Source organism: Nicotiana sylvestris, chromosome 7 (genome assembly GCF_000393655.2).
Source record: "Nicotiana sylvestris chromosome 7, ASM39365v2, whole genome shotgun sequence".
Lineage (NCBI taxonomy): Eukaryota > Viridiplantae > Streptophyta > Magnoliopsida > Solanales > Solanaceae > Nicotiana > Nicotiana sylvestris.
This window is the reverse complement of record NC_091063.1, coordinates 16,648,095-16,667,315: the sequence shown is the minus strand read 5'-3', so window position 1 is coordinate 16,667,315 and position 19,221 is coordinate 16,648,095. Positions and strand designations below refer to the sequence as shown.

General features: G+C 38.8%; 1 protein-coding gene across 1 annotated transcript; it reads right to left on the bottom strand.

Moving 5' to 3' along the window:
• Window positions 1-11,396: 11,396 nt before the first annotated feature.
• Window positions 11,397-12,695, bottom strand: LOC138872785 (uncharacterized). The gene is made up of 2 exons (XM_070151201.1): window positions 12,153-12,695; window positions 11,397-12,059 (listed from the first exon to the last, which is right to left on the bottom strand). The coding sequence occupies exons 1-2, from the start codon at window positions 12,693-12,695 to the stop codon at window positions 11,397-11,399; spliced, it is 1,206 nt and encodes a 401-aa protein (XP_070007302.1).
• Between the last annotated feature and the right edge of the window lie 6,526 nt (window positions 12,696-19,221).

Here is a 19,221-nt window from a genome sequence, read left to right as displayed (position 1 = left end):
AACAGGCGTCTCAGGTGCCTGTGCTCCAACTGGTGCTACTGGTGGCTCCTCTGTAGTAGCTCATGCGGGTGCTATAGCTGCACCACGTAGACGTCCATGGCCTCTACTCTGTCCCCGCCATCTCGTGCCACTAGCAGGGGGCGCGGGTGCTTGGTCATCTGATCCGGATATACATGTCCTCACCATATGTGAGAGAATAGAAGACAGAAGTTTAGAATTTTGAAGTCAACAATTTCACACAACAAAAAGTCAAAAGAAGTGAAATTTTCCTAACAGTTCCATAGCCTCCCGAAGATAAGTACAGATGTTTCCGTATCGATCCGCGAGACTCTACTAAACCTGCTTGTGACTTATGCACCTATGAACCTAGAGCTCTGATACCAACTTGTCGCGACCCAAATCCTCCCTCCATGAGATGTCGTGATGACACCTAGTCTCTACTACTATGTTAGCATAACATGTGCAGAATAATGAAAATGAAAGCATAAATTTAACGACTAACTGCAACAGATATTTAAATAACAGATATAATACCGCTCGACATGTACAATAACTAACTATCGAATATACACAGAATTCCCAAAACCAGGAACATCATAAGTCAAAAGCTACAGAAGAAAGCTAGTATCTCTACACATAAGAGTGTAATAAAAAGAGTACGGAAAGGTAAATAACAAAGGAGGGAATAGAGGGGGGACTCCGAGGTCTGCGAACACGGCAGATATACCTTGAAGTCTCCAAATATCGCTGCTCACTGATAATGTGGCTGATAAGAAGTACTTGGATCTGCATAACATGTGCAAAAGAGTAGCATGAGTACCCTACAACGGTACACAGTAAGTACCAAGCCTAACCTCGGTCGAGTAGTGACGAGGTCAGGTCTGGGCCCTATCGGTATATATATAATATAATTAAGGCAGAGAAATAAAAGACTGGAATTTAACAAGAAAGAATTCACAACAAATAACAGTACAACACACAGGGATAAATAGTAGGAGATCTCCCAAGATACCGTTTCATAGTCCCAAAAGTAACCGAAATATCGAATGTGTCACCTCGAACACTCCGTATGACTTTCTTCGGTCTATAGTCACATCACATGATCGTGTTAATTTCTTTCTTTAGGCTTATTCATAACTAATTTAGACTACGGAACCCTTGAGATTACATCTTTAATTGTCAATTCGTCCAATAAATATCTATCCATGCTTCGGGTTATTTAACAAATTCAATATTCTTCAATAAAAAAACCGTCATATTATTTATTCAAGGTATTGTTTAATAAAATATTTTTCTGATAAACATTTGATTATGCCCAAACTTAATAGTGTTGCTGGCTATACGTATATAATTGGTATTTAATATATTTTACCCAATGAAGTTTTCATATACACGAAGAGTAAACTCAAGCAAACCGTAAGTAAGAAAAATTACTTTGGGATTGAAATGTGGCTTCTACTATTTGCCTTCGCTTCTGTGTTCCATGACATAAGATTCCACCACAAAAGCTATTTGATCAACCATCCTTTTGTCCTTCACGGTTAATTGCTAGAGAAGCCCCTCATTGTTTTCAATTTCAATTGCTTTCAGTTCCTTGGCCGACCAAAGTCCTTGTCTATTGCCAAATTATTAAACTGTGTTTTTTTATTCTTCTTTGTTTTGGTGGCTAATACACTTATATTTATAAAACCCTTAAGACTTCATGGTATCAGGTAGTGGCTTCAGCCCATTAAGATGCTTTATACATATTTCTTTTCTTTTCTTTTAAAAGATTTTCGGCTAAATGGCAATTATGCCCTTATTTTAATTACAGGATATTACACCATAACAAAATAAAAATAAAATTATTTGATAATTAAACAATTCATAAGAAAATAATGTACATTAATTAAAGCTTGATAAGAGTTTGGGGGTTGGGCTATGACCCAAATTTTAGACCAATTGACCCAACTCATCTCATCCCATGTTACTTTTGGGCGGGTCAATGACCCGTTCATTTATTGATTCACTCCATTTTAATATGCCCAAAATCAGCCCAACCTACCCATTTGACACCTCTAATATTAGCTAGAAAAAATAAACAGTATGTCCAGCCGAACTATTTGTGTTAAAATCCCTCTTTAAAATACAAAAGCTGTAAAAGTTCCTGATGAGTCCCCTCTGTGTTTTACTAATAAGATTCTTTGAAATGTAAAAAAGGGAACAAGAATGTTTTAACTATAAATAGTTTTGTTATATTTTTTTTTAAAGGTTGGACCAATTTATGACGAGGAAATTTATTAGGTATGTGTGAACAAAGTCTCACATAAAAAGTAAAGAGGAAAAGGGAGAATTCAAAAATAGCCAGATTTACAACTGGTCGTTCAAAAATAGCCCAGTTTCAAAAGTAATCAAAATTTAGCCACTTTTCATGTAAACATAAATCTGAGCGAAAATACTGTTCGAAACCCGAAAAATACGCCAGTATATTATACTGAAGTTCCAGCATAAGTATGCTTGAACTCCAGCATATTATACTGGAGTTCCAGGATAAGTATGCTGGAACTCCAGCATAATATGATGGAGTTCCAGCAAGTATAATTGTCCAGTATAGTATACTGGAGTTTGGAGCACCGGTGCTCTAGTCTCCAGTATATTATACTGGAGTCAGCAAAGTATACCGGTCCAACATAATATGCTGGAGTTCATACACAGGTGCACCGAACTCCAGTATATTATGCTGGACCGGTCTCTGTTGCAGTAAAATAGTGGTTATTTTTCATTGACTTTGTAAACGCTGGCTATTTTTGAATGACCAGTCCGAAAACTGGCTATACCGTGCTATATTTACAGAGGAAAAGAATTCTATTTATAAGGAGTTGGACACTCTTAATTGTATGAGGGCTTTTGGAAAAATTCGTGTGGACTTGGCCCAAAGCGGATAATATCACACCATGTTAAGAGTATCTTTCGACCGTTTTAGCCTAACAAGTGGTATCAACGCGAGATTCAAGACAGGTTCATCATGTCGGGTTTAGTTCTAGCCACAAACTATTTGACATTAATCATGGTTTTTATATGAGAAATTTTACTGGAGTATAACTCACGTTGAGACAAACTTTGTGGTGGAGATTTGGAGATGCAACTTGTTGAAGGTTATGTGAAAAAGATGGATCATTTTTATTTCGTCAGAAAATTCAGGCCAAGGGGGAGAATTGTTTGGAATTATCCTGATTTTCTTACCATATTTGGTTTTCCTATCTCTTGAAAGAAAGGGCAACTTTTTCGCTATAATTGGATTTTCCTATTCTTAGAAGGAAAAATAAATTTCCCATATTTGGCATGTCCCTTTTCTTGTCCGGGAAAAGGTTTGGACTTTTATAAATTGAGAACCCTTCCTTCTAATTTAGTAGCATCCACAACGTGGCCTTATGGAGTTTGAAAGTTGTGTTTAGTAGGAGAACTTTATGGGACAAGTATTAGTGTGTCACTTGTGTTTGCCTCTTCGTGGGGTTGTTCTCTCGATAGTTTGTACTCTCTTTTATATAGTGGATTGCTTATCTCCGTCGTGGACGTAGGTCAATTGACCAAACCACGTTAAATGTTTGTGTCTCTTTTGTTGTCTGATTTATCGTCATTCAAGATTTACTTTACTAGCTTCCGCATGACACTTGATATTTCGATCTTAACAACTGGTATCAGAGCCAATGATTTGGCAGGACTATGGTGATGGTGGAGTGTGGCGTGGGGGACAACTTAGTGCCTTTGCCCGTCTACAGGGTGTATGACCTTTACCCGTGGTTTAGAAGATGCATACACAACCTTTGGGCTTCGACGACCGTAAATACTCAAGAGCATATGGGTGACACATAGTTAATTTCCAAATTAGCCAGTAAATAGTGATGGGTTGTGGAACTTAGTTCAAGGGGGAGATTGTTGGGTGTGTATGAGCAAAGTCTCACATGGAAAGAAGAAAGGGAAAGAATTCTACTTATAAGGAATTGTATACTTTTAATAGTGTGAGGCCTTTTGGAATATTCTATCCTGAAATTATGAAACTCTTTGATTTGATTGTTGGCTAGTGGTTGACAATATATATAGAGATATTAGGCGAAGGTAAACTGGGAACTAACCAGCATTACTATGTCTCAACTATACGTCTTTATACATTGGTGTCACCTTGTGTTTTGGAATATACCTCATTGTTTTCTTACTCTGTTGACTGCTAATGATTTCGAGCTCTAGTTTTCTAATAACAACAACAAATCTAGTATAATCACATATAATGGGGTTTGAAAAAAATAATGTGTACACAGTCTTACCCCTATCTTGTAGAAATAGATAGGTTATTTTCAATAGGTACTCAGCTCAGAGAAGCATAAGCATCACATTAATGAAGAGAAAAATAAGAAACACATCAGTGAGAAGCCATGTAAAAGCAGCATAAATAATAACCAGATAGTAAAATGACCAAAATGAATAAAGAAACGATAGATAGTCATAAAATTTAATACCAATAGAATACGAAAGAAACGTACTAATACTACCGGCATAACAAGGAGAACGCTACACTAACTAACCTACTATCATAATCCCCGATCTCTACACCTTTGTATCAAGGGTCATGTCCTCGGTCAGCTGAAGTTGCATCATGTCTTGCCTAATCACCTCTCCCCAATTCTTCTTCGACCTACCTCTACCTATCCTTAGGACCTCCAATGATAACCTCTTACACATTCTGACTGGAGCGTTTGTGCTCCTCTTCTTCACATTTCCAAGCTATCTAAGCCTCGCTTCCCGTATCTTGTCCTCAATAGAAGCCACACCCACCTTGTCCCGAATAACTTTGATCATTCCTGATCCTATCTAACTTTATGTGCCCGCACATCCATCTCAACATCCTCATCTCTGCTCCATTCATCTTCCGTACATGAGTTGAGCTCTAGTTTTCTCATATTACACTTTTGTTAATCTTGTCTGAGGAATAAGAAAAATCACACTATACATTTTCTCAAGAAAAATAGGTTTTCTGATATGAACACACGTTGATTTATCGCAATAATAGTTAGGAGAACCATGAATGTACAAGAGGGGGGGGGTGAATTGTATCTTTTAAACTTAATCTCTTATTAGTTGACTAGTTTGTCAATTAGTCTACTAGATGTAATGACTTAATAGTTATAATACAGAAAGTAAGATACAGAAAGTAAGTGCAGGAATTAAAGACACCGGAATTTTATACTGGTTCAAATTCAATGTAAATCCTAGTCCAGTCACCTTGGGTTGCAAGGGAGTTCTCTTTAGTAAATGTGTTTCTCCGAGTACAGTGGAAATGACTTGATAACTCAGTTCCTCTAACACTCGTTTCTTTTTGATGCAATGCCTCACCAGTGTTGTACTATCCTTTTTTCTCTGACTTGTTACATAGCAGATCTTAGAGAACTACAATGCTTGTTTGCAGTAGAACAAAGAGACGGTTTTTTGGTTCGATCAAAGTATAATTGTCTAAGGTTAAAATCCGGGTATAAATACTTTGGTGAAGACTGATTGATGATGAGGCTTGATAACCTAAGAGATTTGATCTTTGGAAAGAGATTGATTCTTTCCAAGAATAAGATAGCTAGTTGTTGCTCTTCCTTGATAACCTTCCTTCAACAGTTGTTTATGATGAAGATTTGCTCCTTGATTGTTGGTCCTTCCGAAATTGGCTGCTTAGCAATCTTTACAGGATCTTAAATCTTCTGGATATGCTGGCCTTGATTAATGCCTTATGTTTACGCTTGCTTGATTCTTTCCATCGCAGCTGTCCGCAATCTTTGCTGATTGATTTCTTTCCTTATGCATCCAGATTTGCTGATTGATTCATAATCTTTGCTGATTGTTTTCTTTCCTTAAGAATCAAGGTTGACTTCAGCGATCTTGTAGTATCTTCTTGATTCCTTGTTCTTCTGTAATTGATTTCCTGCATAGATATATTATTTGCATTATTAAAACTAGATCTAACAATCTCCCCCTTTTTGATGATGACAAAATAATATATAGGTGTAAACACTAGTTGACTACTCTGTGTTTTACTCCCCCTCAATTCATGCAGTCGACTAGTCCATGGTTAGAGTTGACTCCTGCCAACGGGCAACTGTACCTGTACAGATACAACATATACTCTTCTCCCCTTTTTGGCATCAACAAAGAGGGAACAAGCCAAGAACTAAACAGAATATATATCATTAAACAGTAGAGTTATAGAAATTACCCAATGGCTAAGAAAACAGCCCAAAAAATAGCACAGTAAAAAATAAATTATCCAATGGCTTAGAAAACAACCCACAACCAGCACTGCAAAAAAAAATTGTCTTAAACAACCACATTAACGACACAGAAAATAAGTAAGAGTGTTGCAGATGGCCTCCTTCAATTGTTCAAAGCTAGCATTGGCTGAGATGCTCACTCCATTCAACCTGTCATGAATTTCCCTGAAGGCTTTGACCGCATTCTCCCTAACTCTAAGAATGACAACTCTAATTTTGGACATATCAGATCCTGTTTCCTTGGAGATGGCCTAAACGTCACCAACAGTATACTGAGTGGCTATGAGAAGATTTTTGATTTCTGAGAGTTGAGAGTCAATGACACGAAGCTTGTCACCAAGATCAGGATTACCAGGACTGAAATGAGGAACAAAGGGTGAAGGTTTGGGCTCTATAGGAGCATGCTTTGCTTCACTATCGCGCTTCTTAAACCAGGATCTCTTTACACTCACATATCCCATACTAGCAAAGGCTCTAGAATTGTAAGACTTCGAAACAGTGATGAAGGGATAGTTGGACAGGGATATTTGATGAGCTTCCAGAATGTGAGTGATTCTCATGCCATCGGGTAGACTGTTGGGATCTTCAGCACTCTCAATCATGGAATTAATAACCCAGGAGGACAACATGATTTTGAGTTTGGTCACAAGGCAGTATACGAAGAAGGTGTCTCTTTGAGAGAAGGTTGAAAAGGAACTAGTACGAGGAAGCAAAGTAGTTGCTACAATGTGGGCCGGAACCTGAGTTTCGAAACTAATATCACTGGACCTAATTGGTTGGGAAGGGAGTCAGAGGGACACTCAGCAATACACTGTTTGTCTTGGTCAAAAGAAATTTCAAATTCATCAGGCCAGATGTTTTTAAAAAGCATAGGAAAACCAGAACAACGACACTGAAAGAGCGAATCAAACAGGGAACAATCAAGAACAATGCGCTTACCTAACACTAACGATTCCAACCTATCAGGCTTACTAGAACGGAGATTGGCATAGAACATTTTTACCAAGGGTTCATATACCTTAGGCAGAGGAATAGAGAGGAACTTAACCCACCCTTGATGAACAAAGAGGTTTTTGACCTTGCAATTGAGGGCTTCCATGTCGTCAAGGTCGACAACCCTTCCATGAGCAATGGCCTTGTCCTTAAGAGTAATGAAAAGATCCCTATTTGGAGAATCCCAGAAGTTTAGGTTAGATTCGAGAGAGGCAGAAAAATCAACCTTGGATTTCTTTGGGGTAGAGGAAATAGGGGGTTCTTCCATGGGTCATTTTCCTAGGGCTTTTTCTCCTAGGAGTTGAGAGTGTTCAGAGAAATCTCCCTGAGAAGAGTCGAAACCCTCAGAGTGATCGGACCCTAAGTCTACTTGTTCTGGAGGCATAGATGGGGGTTTTGCTTTGGAACGAGTGCTCTTTCTAGTGGAGGCAGATAGATTTCTAGGATGTTTGTCCATTGAAGGGAAGGGGTTTGATCGGAGCTTTGGAGAGGGGATGACGATGAAAGTGACTGAAAAGGGTTCTCCGCCTTAAGAAGAGAGTTTCTGACAGTTGAGTACAGAAAAGGAAAAGATGTCAGTTGAAGGGACGCGATGATTGGCTTTCCAACTTTGAACGACGAACTGATGTGAAAGAAGAGAAAAGAAAGAGAAAACAGAGGCGTAATAAATGCATGAGCAAAGGACAATTATTACACCTGTAAAAGAATCAACAGTACATATAGGTCCTAAAGGTTATTAGTAAAGCAAGTATTGCCAAGTAACCTTCGTAAATCACAAAATCTCTCCTCTAATAAAGGCTTAGTGAAATATCAGCTAACTGATCAGTAGTTCCAACAAAACATATTTCTATGTTTCCCTTAAGAACATGATCTCTAATAAAATGATGCTTGATATCTATATGCTTTGCTCTCGAATGATGCATGGGATTTTTGGAAAGACAAATAGAACTTGAATTATCATAAAAAAATTGTATAGGCTTAAACAAAAGTTCATAGTCACCTAGTTGATGAGACATCCACAGTAGTTGTGCGCAGTATTGTCCAATAGCAATGTATTTAGCTTCAGTAGTAGATAATGCAACTGATGCTTGTTTTTTACTGTTCCAGGATATCAATGCCTTTCCTAGTAATTGACATGTACCGCTTGTGATTTTTCTATCGTCCTTATCACCTACAAGGTCAACATCTGAAAAACCTTCTAATTTAAAAGAGTTAGAGCGAGGATACCATAGTCCATGAGATACAGTCCCAATGAGATATCAAATGATTCTTTTTACTGCGGTCAAATGGGATTTCTTAGGAGCTGACTGAAACCTGGCACATTTACATACACTAAACATAATATCCGGTCGACTTGCTGTCAGGTACAGTAGTGATCCAATCATTCCACGATATTTAGTTTAATCAACAGGGATTCCCTGTTCATCTTTGTCTAGATTTGTGGAAGGGCTTATTGGTGTGCCAATGGATTTTTTATTGCTCATACCAAATTTTTGTATCAGTTCTTTTGTGTATTTGGTCTGACATATAAAAGTTCCTTCTTCAAATTGTTGAATTTGTAGTCCAAGGAAGAATGTTGGCTCTCCCATCATGCTCATTTCGAATTCGCTTTGCATAAGATTTGAAAATTCTTTGCACATAAGAGGGTTAACACTACCAAATATAATATCATCAACATAAATTTAAATAATGATGTTACCTTGCGATGATCTTTTAATAAATAAGGTAGTGTCTATTTTACCTATTGTAAAGACATGATCAATAAGAAAGGAACTAAGTCTATCATACAAAGCACGTAGAGCTTGCTTTAGCCTATACAATGCTTTAGTGAGCTTGTATACATGGTATGAGAACTTTGAATCTACAAACACAGGTGGTTATTTCACATATACTTCTTCCTCAATAAATCCGTTCAAAAAGACACTTTTAACATCCATTTGAAACAACCTAAATTTTTTAAATGATGCGTAGGCCAGAAGAATTCGTATGGATTCCAAACGAGCTACTGGAGCGAAGGTTTCATCATAGTCGACTCCTTCCTGTTGTGAGTACACCTGAGAAACTAGTCTAGCTTTATTTCTTACGACCTTTCCATCCTCGTTCAATTTATTTCTGAAAACCCACTTTGTTCCGACTACAGAAACATTTTCAGGTTTAGGTATCAGATTCCACACTTGATTCTTACTGAACAGATCTAACTCTTCCTGCATAGCTTGAACCCAACTTGAATCTTTTAGTGCTTCCTCTATCTTTTTTGGCTGAACTTGAGAGATTAATGCAACATTTGATTTCTTTTTGAGAGTTCCCATGGTTTTCATTCCTTCATTTAGATCCCCTATAATGAATTTTTGAGGATATTCAGGCTTGCTTATCCATTCATTTGGACGCACTACATTAGTAGTTGACTCGATTGGTTGATCTGGTACACCACTACTACTGATTTCACCAGTTGACTCTGTCACAGCAGATATATCAGTCGACTCTTGAGATTTGCTTGTCTCCTGTATTTCTTGAGCTTGATCTCCATCACCTGCAGTAATTCCTTTCTCGACCAAAGGATTATTTTCATCGAATATAACATGTACTGATTCTTCCACACATAATGTGCGTTTATTATAGACTCTAAAAGACCTACTATTTAATGAGTAGCCCAAAAAATTACCTTTATCACTTCTTGGATCGAATTTTCCAAGATTATCCTTACCGTTATTGTGGACAAAACACTTACTTCCAAAGGGATGGAAGTAACTAATATTGGGACATTTACCTTTCCATAATTCATATGGAGTCTTCTTCAGAATAGGCCTTATGAGGCATCGGTTGAGAATGTGACATATTGTACTTACACCTTCTGCCCAGAAGTGATTTGGCAGTGAATGATCTAGTAACATGGTTCTTGCCATATCTTGGAGAGTTCTATTCTTTCTTTCTACAACCCCATTATGTTGTGGTGAGCGTGGTGCAGAGAAACTATGTGTGTATCCCTGATCATTACAAAATTCTTCAAATGCTCTACTTTCAAATTCTCTTCCATGGTCACTCTGAATTGTTGAGATCAAATATCCCTTTTCTCTTTTAGCCTTTTTGTAGAAAACTTCAAAATTTCTTAATGCTTCATCCTTATGAGATAAGAAAATTACCCAAGTGAAACGTGAATAATCATCAATAATAACAAAGGCACACCTCTTTCCTCCTATACTAGCAGTTCTAGCAGGCCCAAATAAATCCATATGATGTAATTGCAAAGATTTGGAAGTAGATACTATATATTTATTTTTGAAAGAGTTTCCGGTCTGCTTACCCATTTAGCATGCATCACAGATATGAGTTCTAGAAAAATTCAGTTTGGGTAGACCAACAACTAACTCATGTTTGAACAATTTTTCTATCAAATGCATGCTAGCATGACGAAGTTTCCTATGCCACAACAATGGATCATCAGACATAGAAGTTAAGCAAATATGACCATCTATCTTTTCAAAACCATCAAGAATATAAACATTTCCATACCTTTTTCCAGGAAGGACTATACTCAAGAGATTGTAGTTGAGGCCATCGATAGGATAAACTTCAGTGATATTACATCTGTTATTGAAGGGAATTGTTCCAGTACCAATTATTTTGCCTTTTGAGTCATCCCCAAACTTAACACTTCCTCCATCAAGTTTTGTAACTTCTTTGAATAGGTTTTTGTCGCCTGTCATATGACTGGAACACGCACTGTATATATACCATTTTTCTTTGCGGCTTATTCTGTGGTGTTCCTACAAAGCAAAGTGATTACTTTCTTTTATGTACCCAAGCTTGCCTGGGTCTTGGAGGGTTAGTGTTACCAGATTCAGAATAGTTTTTTGGTTTCCAAACCCATCTTGAAACGCTTGCTTTACGAAAATGACAAAAGGAATATTTATGCCCACTTTTGTTACAATAATGACACGTAACTTCTGACCCACCTTTAGGTCTTTCATTAGTGCTAGTACTAGTCGACTTAGTTCTGGTTGGCCCTTTTCGAGTTGACTTGTAAGTCATCTGGTTTGATCTAATAGAACTGTGACTGGTGGATTTGCGCATGCCATTAAGTTGCATTTGCAATTCCTCAAACTCTTCTTGAAGTACTTATTTTTCGATTTCACACACTTCATGTTTGAGTTTCCAATCTTTAACTTCTTTAGTAAGTCTCTTAATCTCATTCATTATTTTTTGAGACTTTTTCAAAGTTAAATCAAGAATATCCTGCAATTCACTGCAGCTTTCACTGTTATAAGATCTTACCTCACTTGTTTCACCTCGTGCCATGAAACTATTTTCATTTTCTTCATCTGAAGTGTCCTCATCTGTCCAACATCCTGAGTACTTGTTCATTTTGTTTTCTAGAATCGTCATGAAGCAGAGATTCGCTATCTCTTCATGGTCTGAATTATCCTCATCTCTCCAGCTTCCGAAGGATTTGTTCTTGTTAAAGCCTCTAGAGATCTTCCTTTTCAGTTCTGGGCACTCAGCTTGAATGTGCCCAAATCTTCCACACTCATAGCACTTTCCATCATTCTTGTCCTGTTCGTTGTATTGCCTGGATCGTCTTGGTGGAATTCTTCCTTTCTGTGTGTTCTGGAATCTTTTCATTAATCCATCCATGTTTTTTGATAGCTTAGCAATCTCTTCTTGTAGAGCTTCAGGATCATCATCAATTTCGTTTTCAGCTATTTTAGTTGAGGTCTTGAATGCAACTATTTTCTTTTTTTTCTTCTTGAATAGTCTTCTTGAGATGCGTCTTTTCAAAATCTATGAGTTCTCCTCGTAGCTCATCATAAGATAATTTTTTTATATCGTGAGATTCCAGTGTGACTACTTTGGTCTGCCAAGTGGTTGGCAAACTTTTGAGAATTTTATAACTTGATCACCACTGGTATAAGGCTTGCCAAATGCCTTTAGATCGCTAATTATTTTGCTAAACCTGACAAATATCTCTTCAATAGATTCTCCTTTTATCATTGAGAAGAGTTCGTAATCATTAACCAACATGTTGATATGTACTTCCTTTACTTTGATGGTTCCTTCATATGTGACCTCAAGCTTGTCCCACATTTCTTTGGCTATGTCACAACTTGAGATTTTCTCATATTCTTCACCACTTATAGCATTATGAAGCAGATTTCTTGCTTTAATGTTAACTTGTACCACTTCCATTTGCTCTTTTGTATATAAATCTATATCTTTAGGATCATCAAGTGGTGGAGTAGCAGCAGGTAAGGGGTAGTTCCCCTTTTTGATGACTCTCCAAACTTTGACGTCATAGGCCTTGGCAAAGATCTCCATCCGCACTTTCCAATGGGAGAAATGTTGTCCATTGAAGTATGATGCTCTAACTTGTGAAGTTCCTTCCTGAATGAGAGCTCCTAAGATAACTTGATTTGCCATGATCTTTTCTCACAAGCTGTTAAGCAAAAGTAGAATGTGAGCCTTGCTCTGATACCAATTGAAAGTACAAGAAGGGGAGGGGATAAATTGTATATTTTTAAACTTAATCTTTTATTAGTTGACTAGTTTGTCAATTAGTGGACTAGATGTAATTACTTAACAGTTATAATAACAGAAAGTAAGATGCAGAAAGTAAGTGTAGGAATTAAAGACATCGAAATTTTATACTGGTTCGGATTCAATGTGAATCCTAGTCCAGTTCCCTTGAGTTGCAAGGGAGTTCTCTTTAGTAAATGCGTTTCTCCGAGTACATTGGAAATGACTTGATAACTCAGTTCCTCTAATACTCATTTCTTTTTGATACAATGCCTCACCAGTGTTGTACTCTTCTTTTTTCTCTGGCTTGTTACATAGCAGATCTTAGAGAACTATAATATTTGTTTGCAGTAGAACAAATAGAGGGATTTTTGGTTCGATCAAAGTATAATTGTCTAAGTTTTAAAGCTGGGTATAAATACTTTGGTGAAGACTGATTGATAACGAGGCTTGACAACCCAAGAGATTTGACCCTTCGAAAGAGATTGATTCTTTCCAAGAATAAGATAGCTAGCCGTTGCTCTTCCTTGATATCTTTCCTTCAACAGTTGTTTATGATGAAGATTTACTTCTTGATTGTTGGTCCTACCAAAATTAGCCGCTTAGCAATCTTTACAGGATCTTCGATTTTTTGGATATGATGGCCTTGATTAATGCCTTAAGTTTAGGCTTGCTTGATTCTTTCCATTGCAGTTGTCCGCAATCTTTGCTTATTGTTTCTTTCTTTAGGCATCCAGATTTGTTGATTGATCCATAATCTTTGCTAATTATTTTCTTTCCTTAAGTATCAAGATTGACTTCAGTGATCTTGTAGTATATTCTTGATTCCTTGTTCTTCTGTAATTGATTTCCTGCATAGATATATTATTTGCATCATTAAAACTAGATCTAACAAACCATAGGTAATTTGTATTAGCTAGATATAAGCCACATATATTAGACAATCCATTTAATTATTGTTGAGGGCTTGAGGCATTGTTGACTGTAAGTAAGACTTTATCAATTTAAAAACTTTAATTCAGCTGAATATATGTAACAACCCAGGCGAAATAATAAAGGTATCGTCTGATTTGACTCGACTTTTTTGTGCTACTACGGAGCTATTAGGCATAACATTTTTGTTTCTTTGGACTTTAATACAAAAGACGCCTCAATAGTTGAATCTTAAAATTATGCTTATATGGCCCCTAATCCCCCCAGCCCATTGCGTAATTTTCCTAAGGCAAGTTTTTTAGCTTATGTAATGATTCGACCGGTTGTTTTGAACTTCAGCAAGTTGTTCAGCGGTTTGAGGCCATAATTAGCTTCATTTCAGGTATTATAACTTGTGCGCGTGGTCAAAATTGAATTTCGGGAAGTTTTGAGTTGATTTGGAAAGAAAATTCTCATTTCGGAAACTTTAAGTTGGAAGAATCTGACTAAGGATTGATTTTTAGTAAACTACCTCGGAATCGGGATTGAAGGTTCCAACGGGTTCGTATGATGATTTTGGGCTGGGACGTATATTTGAATCGAGGTTTTGGATGACCCGGGAGCGTTTCAGTGCCTATTGTGGAAGTTGGCATTTTGGAAGAATTTCATAAATTTGGGTTGAAGTATATTTCAAAGTTATCGATGTTCGTTTGAGATTCCGAGTTTGGGAAAAGCTCCATGTTTTGTCAAAACTGCCCAAATTACGTCAGTTTGATTCTCACCAGATGTGGGATACGTAGGCAACCCTCATCGGGTCCATCTTCCCTTTTGCAAAAAATAGCCCAAAAAGAACCAAAATTTTATTGCTTTGTTGTAAATAAGTAAGGTGATGCCATTCTTGTAAAAAATAGCCGAATGTCCCCAAATGGACACCGGAAGGCTGTTTTTGTAAGAACAACCACCTTTGGTTTCTTTTTTAAATTTTTGGCCGGTTAGCAAGCACAACCTTAAAATCTTTTCCCCCGAAGTGCTGAAAGGCCATATTTGCAAAGCCAGGTTTTATTTTTGAAGTGAAAAATTGGAAAAAATAATGTTAACGTTTTCTTGAGTCAAATGAGTCATGATTTTGCTTAATCACCCTAATAAATGTGTAGAATGAGCACGAGTCAAAATTTGCCAATAACAGTCATGACCAAGATTCCTTTGGAGCTGTATATGTAGTGGGACGATATGGGTGAATCAGGACAAGATAGGGTCAATCTCTATTTGGGAGGTCTCACCGGGTTATTGAAGATCATGCCTAGAGGAGACAAAATAAAGGCACTGGTTACGTTTGGGACCCAGCTCACAACGTGTTTCATTTCTTGGATTTTGAACTCACACCCACTCTGGAAGAAATAGCCGGATATATTGGGAGCACTGAAGCTCCTCTGAGACACAAGTATTTGATCGCTCCAAGAGTCATCGCTATACACAGGTTCCTAGATTTCTTAAAGATAAGCAGGGGGTCCAGTACCCAGAATTTTGGCAGTTGGTTTTTCCACTCCATAGTTTATATACCAGCGATACAAACACATTGGGGGTTTAACAATCCAGAAAGCAAAATTTGCAGCGAAGGGAATTGCCTCAAATGGGAAGAACACAAGTGCTTTGCTTTTATGGTGGTATTTTTGGGTCTTCTAGTATTTCCTAGGAAAGATGGGAATATCGGTATACAGATAGCTAGGGTCGTCAGCACTTTGCTTACTCAGGCCAAAAGCACCCTCGCATCCATGATAGTGTCTGAAATCTTCCGAGCTCTCACAGCCTACAAAGCCGGAGGAGACGTTTTTGAAGGATGCAACTTGTTGCTACAAATGTGGATGATTGAACATCTATGTCATCGTCCTCAATACATGAACTATGGGTCGACAGAGAAAAGTTGCATAGAGGAGTTTTATACAAGGGTCGATGGGTTTAACATGCTATAAGGGGTCACAGATTGGATATCATGTCTCCGTTCCGCCACCAATAGAATGGACGTTCGGGTGGCTTCCTGTAGATGAAATCATATACATGCTAGCTACCGAGCCTCACTTCCTCTTGATGGGTCTCAGAAGTATCCAACCTTATGCCTCATACCGGGTTTTGAGACAGCTGGGGAGATGTCAAATAGTTCCAAAGGATGAAGACCTTAGTACTCAGGTGGTCGAGATTGGTCTAATGGTCAGTTTCATGAAGCAGCAGTTTGCCAGATCTGGAGCGAGTGTTAGTACTTGACAACAAGCACCCAAGTGCATGATCAATCCAATGGTGAAGTCTCGCCTGGTACCAAAGAAGGGTTGAGTTTGGGAGACCAGCCAAAAGACCCCATCATCAAGAATTTGTCGAGGCGTCACAGGCGCAATGGGATTGGTTGGCCAAAGAAAATGAGTATAGGGCTACCATAAGCAAGCTGGAAAAGCAAGTCAAGGATCTTCAATTTGAGAATGGTTTGCAAGCCGCCACGGATCAGGGTGAGAAGAAAAAGCTAGCTAAGGAAAATGACGCCCTTCGAGCCCAAATTTGGGAAATGAAAATAACGGCCGAAAATCCTGCCAGAAGTGTAAAAGATGGAAAGCTTATAGATAACCTTAGGCGGAAGGTGAGTGAGTATGGTTTTGATCTGAACAAGGCAGACGGTGAACTACAAGGGCTCGAACGACATTGGCTAGGAATGCGGAGTAACGAGCGCGCTTGGTTAAACAGTTGAAAGAGAAATATGACAATGAGGTTGTGGGGTTGAAGAAAAGGGTCATCATCTTTGAGAACAAAATAATCAAGCAGACAAAGGACTTTAAGGCAGAAAGAGAACACTGTTATGCAGCGATGGCATAGTTAGAAAGAGATCTGCAATAACTTCAAGAATAAAACCATACAGCTGAACAAACTTTGGAAGCTAGGGTCCATCAGATTGGGTGTTTGTTGCAAGAAAAGGGCGTCATAAGAGAAAGGGTTAGAAGGATCGCCGACTACATCTCAATGAAGTGCAGTAAGTGTGAAGACATAACCAGATCCATGTTTTTCGCCACTGTAATGACCTTTGTCCGCCTGATAATGGAAGATCTCTATCATATCTAATGGGATTTGGCGCGCATGCCCATGGCGAGACCTACTGATGTCCCGCGGGCCCCAGGAGCAGTTGAGGCATTAATGTATTCATGATGTTTACTCGAGTCTGTATTTTCATCTTTCTATTGGAGTCTGTTAGTCTGTTTTCAAGTCTGTATTTTCATCTTTCTGTTGGAGTCTGTTAGTTTCCCTTTTCGAGTCTGTTAGTTTTATGATGAGTCGTTGTAATCAAAATATTTTTATTTTATGAAAATTTGAAAATTCCAAAATGTTTTACTATTTATTTTTACGCTTATCCCCAGAACTACGCTTGGTATGATTCATGCAGGTTCATGATACGTAGGCAATCTCCATAGGATTCAATCATAACCAAAAAGAAAAAAAAGAGAGAAGAAAGGAAAAAGAGAAATAAACAAGAAACCGTGGGAAGGAAACAATGGCAAAACAAGAGAGAAAATGAGGAATAAAGAACCATGAAAGGCAAGAGTGGAAAAAGAAAAGTTTCCAAATGGAAATTAAGGAAAGCCGGGATGACGCAAGCAGCTGACCAAATGCATAATTGAAAGGTTAACTGTTTAGGTGCATTGCATCCCCAAAGTGTTGTTGCCTATCTATTAAGCTCTAATCGCTATCAAGTCTGTTGTTTAAAATCAGTACAGGCGGGTGGTTAGTTTGTTTGGCATTCTGGCAACTCATCCATACAACACCAGGTCCAAAAACAACTTGATCATGACTAACCAAGAACTGGATTCAAGTGTTATTGATCCGTTGAGAGAGGGGGAAGAGTCTGATGTTAATTTGAAAGAGGAAATGTATAAGCTGAAACAACAGATGGCAGAGATGTACCAGGCATGGGCGAAAGGGCATCCGCCACCATCCTACCCCGCCAACCCTGCTTTCGTCCCGCCGTTGGCTCAATCCCAGGAACCTCATATTGTTGATTCATCTCCAGGCTTTCCCATTTACCACCACTACCACGGCACCACTTCCCAAACACCACAAGCTCCACCACCCAAACCAGTTCCATACCCGCCTCTACCAGTCACTCCTGTTTTTGTGGCACCCCCACCCGCTACACTCCACCGATCCTCCAGTGAGCCTTTATTCCAGACCCAATATAACCAATATTATCCCCTAGAGCCTACTTTAAGGCCCCGGACCCTTACTCCTACACCCCTCGTTTCGACCTCCCTATTAAGGCTGAGAAACCACCTAAAAATTCAGAACAGGAGGAGATGTTCAGGAAGGTTAAAAGCTTGGAACAGTCATTCAGAAACATGCAGGGATTGGGAGGTCAGGTGAGCATGGCCTACAAATATCTGTGTCTATTTCCTGATGTTCAACTGCCAGTGGGATTCAAGATGCCCAAATTTGATCTATATTATGGGCAAGGAGACCCGGTAGCTCATTTGAGGGGATTTTGCAGCAAAATGAGAGGAGTTGGCGGAAAGGAAGAGCTATTGATGGCATACTTTAGTCTGAGTCTGAGTGGTTCGGCGTTAAAGTGGTACACTCGTTAGGATCACAACAGATAGTACAGGTGGGATGATTTGTCCTAGGCATTCGCATGTCATTTCCAATACAACCTCAAGATTGTTCCAGATCATTTGTCTCTGACTAAGATTGAGAAGAAGCCTAGTGAAAGTTTCAAGGAGTATGGTTTTCGTTGGAGAAAACAAGCGGCAAGGGTTAATCCTCCAATGAAAGAGAGCGAAATGGTGGACTACTTTCTGCAGGCCCTAGAGCCCACTTACTCAGGCCATCTAGTATCGGCCATAGGCAAGTCCTTCAACGAGGTAGTAAATATGGGTGGCATGGTGGAAGAAGGGCTTAAATCAAACAAAATTATGAGTTACTCGGCTATTAAGGCAACTACCCAAGACATCCAGAACAGTACTGGGGGGATAATCGGAAAGAAGAAGAAAGAAGATGTGGCAACAATTGACTCAGGATCATGGTTTGGACCCAGAGGCCCGTCCCACCATTATAATCAGCCACATCCCCACCACCAAACTACACCCAAGCCCCATATAATCCACACCAACATTACTACCCATCACCAGACCCTCATTTTTCTATCCACCACGCACAAACATACACTCAACCTCCCGCCCGCGCAAAATGGCATGTGCCAACCCCACAAAACACATACCCAGCTCCACAAAATGCCTACCCACCCCCACGAGCCTACCGAAACCCTTCCGGCTCGGGTTTCCGGCCCAATCAAGCATTTAAGAATGAGAGGTTGCAGAGGAAGAAAACCTTCACCCCATTGGGAGAGTCCTATACTAGTTTGTTCCATAGATTGAGGCAATTGGATATGCTGAGGCCAATTGAGTAGAAATTGCCAAATCCTCTTCCAAAGAATCTTGATTACTCTGTAAGCTGTGAATATTGTTCTGGTACTCCGTGGCATGATACAGAGAAG